This window comes from Caloenas nicobarica, chromosome 21 (assembly GCF_036013445.1).
Source record: "Caloenas nicobarica isolate bCalNic1 chromosome 21, bCalNic1.hap1, whole genome shotgun sequence".
In the NCBI taxonomy this organism is placed as follows: Eukaryota; Metazoa; Chordata; class Aves; order Columbiformes; family Columbidae; genus Caloenas; species Caloenas nicobarica.
This window is the reverse complement of record NC_088265.1, coordinates 524,945-532,114: the sequence shown is the minus strand read 5'-3', so window position 1 is coordinate 532,114 and position 7,170 is coordinate 524,945. Positions and strand designations below refer to the sequence as shown.

Sequence of the window (7,170 nt, the reverse complement as noted above, 5' to 3'; positions counted from 1 at the left end):
CAGACAACCCAGCAGGAATACCACTAGCACAGTTGAAAAAAGAGCTGCTTTAATGCACATTATGAATGTGTCTTGGCTAAATCCAGTCACCTGGGATTCAGCAGGTCAGTCTGGATTAGGTTTAGCTAAATCGCAACCTACAAACTTCAACAGAGCGTTAGAGAATAGAGAACTTCTCTAAGGCAGATGGATCGGTTAAAACAAAGATTTGAAACACCAAGTCTCTCCCTTCAGTTCCAGCTCCCTCGGAAATCAAATAAATAAATAATCCCATGCTCACCATTTCCCTCAGCCCAAACTAGGGCTGGAATTAACTCCTTTCCCTCTGGTTAGTGTTCAGGGCAGCCTTAATATCACGGAAGTGCTGGACAAGATACTATTAACCAGGCTACATAAACCCATTCCCAATTAGCATCGTCCCGTTAATTGCCGGAGGGTGACACCTGCTGGTAGGCTGCACAGGGCAGGGGAACCCGGGCTGTGCATCCCCACCCCGGCTCAGCTCCACACACCAAGTGCTGTCACACACACCTCATCTTTCTTAAGCCACGGTTAATTAACCCAGTGATTTCCGAGCTGGGATGAAGGAAACGCTCACCTGCCTGCACTGGTTGTGTCCGGTTCACACAGAGCCTCGGGCCAACACTGCTGAACTTGCTGAATTTTCTGTCTGCAAAATAAAATTGCCTCTCAGCCCAGCTTTACTGCATTCCTGGGAACTGCAAGGAATGAGTGTCTTCCTGGGCAGAGCAGAAAAACTGCCTGCAGTGCTTCTGCACTGCCGTGAACCAATAATCCTCATTCCTCCGTAAGAACCACCTCCACACAAGCAAAACCGTACGTCAGCAACCACCAAAGCTATAAAGTTCCTTCGTATAACCTGCTTCTAATCACAAGTCATTCTGCTACTGTTGTTACACACGCCAAAGATTTGAGTCACCTGCTACGTGAGCTCTAGATTTATGCACTTAAATAAGACACACTGATGCAACCCAGGTGGCATTTTCACCTATTTTATTATACACAAAACATGAGCAGGAAGTTCTACTGAGGAGGCTGACCACGTCCGCGACCAAATCCACCTCTCTGCAACAGAAAAGGGAGAGCATTAGAAGTCACCATATTAAGCAAGTGACAGCAGCAATTACACAGCAGCAAGAACCCCCACCATCACAAAAGAGTTAGCTGTCTTTCCTCAACTTCACACGGTTTGAGAAGCATCCCCTGCTCCAAGCACAGCCTAATTTTGATCTGAGACCAGCTACCTGACACAGGTTAACCATATGAGTGAGACTAAACAAAATGAACCCATCCTAGCCAGCTCTGTGGGCCACATCTAAAACTCTTCTATTTCTGCAGTGTAAGATCATGTGTTTTCTCCAGAGAGCTCGGCTTGTTTCTCACAGGGTTTCCTGTCACAGCAGCGAGGCCATCACGTCGTGTCCCCAACAGGGATGTGGGCAGCGAGCCGGGCACAAGGTGACTAACAGCTGCCACCTGACACAATGGGAGCCAAACACCGAGCACCACTTGGCAGACCCGAGCAGCACCGCGCTGAAGAGCGTGCAGGTATCACCTGCCCACTTTCTCCTAATCAAAGCCTCAATAATGGGAGTAAATCTTGACTGCAAATACTCACAAACTGGAATTCAGTGGCTGCTCCAGCCCCAGCCTCAGCCTTCTTGTCGGCACCAGCTGAAGAGGGAGAAGAATGCGTTACTGACTGCAGTACAGCGCTACTTGGAATCAAAGCTTTACAACTGAAGACTACTAAAACTGAGGCTAAATATAGCAAAGTAAAATAGCTGTTATCGAGACTGTCAGAGAGCTACTGAACCCACCTCAGAGAAAATCCCCCAGTTCAGGCTGACAGAATTCAAGAACAGAATCATATCCGCAGGCAGATACAGATGAACTCTGTTGTGCAAATGCCTAAGTTACACCACAAGTCTAATTTTGCCCTTCTCTTCTTGAGAGGAGGGCAATACTGAAGACAATTCTCCCAAAGAGATGACCTTCACAAAGACCAAGGTCAGTCTGATGTTTGCACAGCAACACAAGGGACACTCACGTGGGACGGCGCTACGTCTGTATGTGTCCCTGTCAGCTTCTCCCCGAGTGAGACGCGCAGGGCGCTCGCCTTCCAGACCTGTAAGGGAAAACAGCAAATGCTTTGCTTATTCAGGACACAAACAATTAATTCCATGGGTGATCCTGCACCTCAAGGTGGAAAAAGCTCTCCAGTTAAGTATTAGATCTACCAGCAGAACTGCATCTGCAACAGCTCAGTGTGTATAAACCTAAACAAGAATGTGACATAATAAGAAAAACTTCACTTTAAGGGTGAAATCTGCTAAAGTGCACCAGCTGGTGCTTGGGTTGAAGTTAAATAACGTGAAAACCAGATTTTGCAGCATCATCTCAGCAGTTTTCCAGCCTTCAAACGAGACCAAAAAATTAATGATAATAAAAAAAGCAGAAATACAGGGAATCTGCCACGTCCAACAAGCTTGTTCACAGCTAAGTCACAAACCGCATGACATTCTGTTCCCAACCTAAACCAAAGCTACACTATCAGTATGACAAATCCTCCACAATGGAGTGGATTAATAAACTAAAAGCAGATTATCTATGTAACATCAGATTAATATCAGACAGAACACTTGCAGGAAAGAAAGATGTGGTGGAAACCCTTCTGCGCCACTCTTGCGGGGTTCACCCTGAGCAAAGGTGAAATCCAAGTTGGATGGACCTTGAGTGGAAGGTGTCCCTGCCCACGGCAGGGGGGAATCTTTAGGGTCCTTTCCAACCCAAACCATTCCATGACTCTGTGGAATACATTCCCATAGCACCAAGCCAAGGTCTCCATACGCAGGCAGTAAGACACGGTGCACCCACAGTCCCATACACTGCAAGACCTGCAAGAGGTGAAGGAAGACCCGCACGCTTGGATTCTGTGCCACCTTCCACATGCACCTCTGCGACTCCAGGTCTGCTGCAGCCTCGGGCAGGTAATCAGAGAAACAGCACAGAACGGACCATCTGTGCAGCCTGACCAGCCAACCCTGCAAGGTGCGGTCTGGAGGTCACTGGCACTGCCCTGCAAAGGGCTGAGGTGCTGCACGGTGAAGCTTCCTCGCAGCAAAAGCCTGAGTACATTTCAGCCAGGGACTGGCAGCTCCACCTCCCGCTAGACATGCAGTTTCTTTAGCTTGCTGGATAAACACAGCATCTGAAGAATAAATTGGGTAACACCCAAAGCTACTCAGAGATCAAAGAAACCATCACCTTCCTGGCTTTGATGCAGTGCTTTCCTTTGAAGCAGATGATGCTACTGTTTTGTTAGGCTGAACGACAAGTGGCAGGAGATGGAGGGGAAGCCCTCAGCATCCCATGCCCACAGCCTCCATCCCCAGTTCATGCCCAGCACTTGCTGACAGGACACGATGTGGCTCAGACACAGGAAGAGCAAACTCCTGACGTCCACCAGAAAGAGCTTTGTCACACAGGACTCCCCTTTCACAGAGTGCGTCCTTTAAGGGCAGGATGACATCCTACAGTGGTACTCTTGGTAAATGCAAGAGGCAGCTCCACACAAGGTGAACAGACCCCCCCATCTCCTGCCTTGAGAGAGAAGAAACATTTCTTGCCCCCAAGAGAACTGGCAATGCTGCTTTTGCTTTCAGTCATCAAACCTGTCCCTCCGCACTGCACCTGAGTTTGTTCCCCATCTTGGCAATCCAAGCCCACTCAGCTTCCACACAACAGCCTCTCCTGTTGTTTTTCTACAGATAATTCAGCCAGAGACAAGGTTCTCTGTGGCTGCTGGATGAGACCAGCAGTGCACACACCGTCTTCCCAACAGAGAACTGCAGTGACTGCTGCAGGCTCTGCCCAGAAGCCAAGACCAGCATTTGGAAAGCCCTGTCAGGAAGAGCCACCCCCACCTCAGACCTGGCTGTGTCTGGGCACCAGCCGCCCCTCGATCCGCGGCCTGCAGTCCCGGCAGGTGCTCAGCAACTCCAGGCCCTGGTGCTACCAGAGAAGGCCAAGTCCCAACTCAGAGCATTTCTCCCAGTCTGTCTCACAGCTTTCTTTACAACTCTCCAATTTTTCAGCAGGCCAGTGGCCATCAGAGCAGCACCAAATACAAAATAATTAAAAACCTACATGTCTCCTCGATCTATTCATGTTCATACATTCCAAACTCACAGTGACTCATGCCAGGCTGCTCTGGAAGCCAGCGTTCAGCTGAGTACCCACCACACCTACACTGTCTAACAGCTTCACCTCCTTCCCCGCTCCCTCCTGCTGACTGGGCCGTCAGCTCGGGCCCCACTCACCTTTGGGCCGTGGTCTGCCGGTCTCTGGGCGGCTGCGGCGCAGGGTGGCGGGGACGATCTCGGGGGGGAGGTGAAGGTAGTCGCGCAGGTACTGGATGCCCTCGTTGGTCAGGTACCAGTAGAAATGCCTCCACGCAAACTGCTCTTTCACATAACCACGGGATTTCAGAGACTAGAGAGAGAATTCTCAGTTACTTCATGTATGATCTTATCGTCATTCAATATCTCCAATTGACACCCTCACCAGATGTTTTTATGAACACAAGAGCTTATCAGGGGTATGTGGGGAGTAAAAATTTAGAAACAGGTACGAGTTCACATGCAGAGCACAGAACTACAGCATCATTCCCATTGAGAAAATATGAATCGTGTTTCTCCCTTAAGAAAATACACAGCTACCACACACGGAGGTATTCCAGCTTCAAAACAGAGCTAGAGAAGGAGATCAACAAAAGAATAACCTGTGGTCTGTGGGGAACAATAAATCAGAGAGGAAATTGCAAAAATCAGGAAAATGGGAAAACAACTGTAATAGGAAAGAAACACCAAATGCAAGGCTACATCTGATGATGTTTATCTGATACCAGTGGATGATGGTAATTCCCAGGTACACAAGCCCGCACGCCCAGCGCCCTCCGCCGTACCTGCATGGCTTTCATGACGTGGAGGTTGGGCACGTTCTTGTCGACGAGCTCGGGGTGCTTCGGCATGTGGACGTCCTTCTTGGCTACCATCACTCCCTCCTTAAAAAGGAGTTCGTAGATGGCAATTCGGTTCTTCTTGGGCATCAACATCTAAACAAGAGTAAGTGGTATGCAGTAAATATTGGTGATTTAAAATAAACGCATGCAGGAGTCTCCCAGAAGTAGTGAAACACTAACGGTGCTAGTTTGTATGAAAAGCCTAACGCTTCAGTGACACCCCCCAGATTACTGGCTCATGTAAGAACTTTCTGAACTGCTTTCCAACAGCTGAGCTGCTGGGCAGGCGTCCCTTCCCCTGCTCTACTGTGAAGGAAACCCGAGCAGTTCAAAGTGTTGCTCTTTCACTCTAAATCACATCCCCATGTTATGAACTATGAACTATTTCATGTCAAAGCAAGAGACAAGGGCTGATGCAGATGGGTCAGAGACGCAGCCCAGGTCAGGATGTGTTCCGGTTTTACCACCAGTGCCAGAGAACACTTGTGCCACTGTTAATTCAGTGCCCTCGGGCCCGGGGAACCCCCCGCATCCCCTCAGAGCCGGGAGCCCGCACGGGAGCGCACCCGAAGGGACGGTGGCACAGGGGATGAGCCGCCGCCGCACCCAGTGAGGGCCGTTCGGCTCACAGTGCCGCTTCCTGACCCGTCGGGCCCGGGACGTTCTGGGCCGAGCTGCGGGAACCGCAGAGCTGCCGGCGCTCGGGGCGCGGCGGCGGAACCGCGGGCAGGGCGAGCAGCTCCCCCGGTGCCACCGCTGGGAACCCCACGGGGCTCCCGCCGCGGCTCATCCCCGCAGCCTGGGAGGGTGTCCGGGAGGGGGGAGCCTGGCGCAGCCGCCCCAGCCCAGGGCCTTGCGGCCCCGAGGCCCGGCCGCCCGGTACCGGGACCTCCCCGCGGCCTAGAGCGCCCCGCTCACGCCGCAAGCCCGGGCCTAGATTCCCCCCCAATCTCGGAAATGCCGCCGCAGGGGGCCGGTCGGGGCTCCCCGGCGCTGCCCAGCCGCGGCCCCGCGCCGCCGGCCCGGGATGGCGCCGATGCGGGGCCGATACGGGCCCGGAACGCGGCCTCACCGTGGCGGCGGCAGCGGGCCCAAGAGCGGAAAGGACTGCGCATGCGCCGCGCCGTCCCTTCCGGCCGCCTGAAAGCCCCTTAGCGGTGCGGGTGGCCGTGGCGCTGCCTGAGCGGCGCGCGCAGGCCCCTCTCTAGCCCAGGCACGGGGTGACCGCTGCGGTGCCTGATGGGAATTGTCAGCGCCGCCGCGGCTGGCGCCGCTACAGACATCCCGCTGCACGTCCCCACCCGTGTCACCCCTCCGTGTCCCCACCGCTGCCATCCCGCTCCACGTCCCCACCCGTGTCACCCCTCCGTGTCCCCACCGCTGACATCGCGCTGCACGTCCCCACCCGTGTCACCCCTCCGTGTCCCCACCGCTGACATCCCGCTCCACGTCCCCACCCGTGTCACCCCTCCGTGTCCCCACCGCTGACATCCCGCTCCACGTCCCCACCCGTGTCACCCCTCCGTGTCCCCACCACTGACATCCCGCTCCACGTCCCCACCCGTGTCACCCCTCCGTGTCCCCACCACTGACATCCCGCTCCACGTCCCCACCCGTGTCACCCCTCCGTGTCCCCACCGCTGACATCCCGCTCCACGTCCCCACCCGTGTCCCCACCGCTGACATCCCGCTCCACGTCCCCACCCGTGTCACCCCTCCGTGTCCCCACTGCTGACATCGCGCTGCACATCCCCACCCGTGTCCCCACCGCTGCCATCCCGCTCCACGTCCCCACCCGTGTCACCCCTCCGTGTCCCCACCGCTGACATCCCGCTCCACGTCCCCACCCGTGTCACCCCTCCGCGCCAGCGTGGCCCCAGTGACCGACACGAGCACTGTCCCCAACCTCCCATTTCGGAGGGGGAGCAGCCCCGTGGGTGGGCGGCGAGCACAAGTCTGTGTCCGCACCGGGGCACGAGTGGCGTCCCCACGCGGTCCCGGCGGCAGCCGCGCTGTCGCCAGCCACGGGGGCACACGTCACCCGCGCCCATTGCGGGGGTCCCGCTGCCCCGCCCGGGGCGCGGCGGGAGCCGGAGCTCTGACGTGCGGAAACAACTTTGCAACCT

The 7,170-nt window shown here is 54.7% G+C and overlaps 1 protein-coding gene across 2 annotated transcripts; it reads right to left on the bottom strand.

Annotated features, from left to right (window-relative positions):
- Positions 1-997: 997 nt before the first annotated feature.
- RPS10 (ribosomal protein S10) lies at positions 998-6,179 on the bottom strand. 2 transcript variants are annotated; one of them, XR_010607355.1, is made up of 7 exons: positions 6,117-6,179; positions 4,988-5,137; positions 4,344-4,515; positions 2,072-2,149; positions 1,842-1,917; positions 1,640-1,695; positions 998-1,086 (listed from the first exon to the last, which is right to left on the bottom strand). XR_010607355.1 is itself a non-coding variant. In XM_065649278.1 (6 exons), the coding sequence occupies exons 2-6, from the start codon at positions 5,135-5,137 to the stop codon at positions 1,045-1,047; spliced, it is 498 nt and encodes a 165-aa protein (XP_065505350.1). In that variant the 5' UTR covers positions 6,117-6,179; the 3' UTR covers positions 998-1,044. The 2 variants fall into 2 exon arrangements, 1 of the variants encoding a protein (XP_065505350.1); XM_065649278.1 differs by lacking the exon at positions 1,842-1,917.
- Between the last annotated feature and the right edge of the window lie 991 nt (positions 6,180-7,170).

Coding starts and splice junctions, on each gene's coding strand:
- RPS10 (XM_065649278.1), bottom strand. CDS start 5,137: ATGTTGATGCCCAAGAAGAACCGAATTGCCATCTACGAACTCCTTTTT. Junction 2,150..4,343: donor CGGCAGACCACGGCCCAAAG/GTGAGTGGGGCC, acceptor TTTCCCTTACAG/GTCTGGAAGGCGAGCGCCCT. Junction 1,087..1,639: donor CAGCCACTGAATTCCAGTTT/GTGAGTATTTGC, acceptor TTTCTGTTGCAG/AGAGGTGGATTTGGTCGCGG.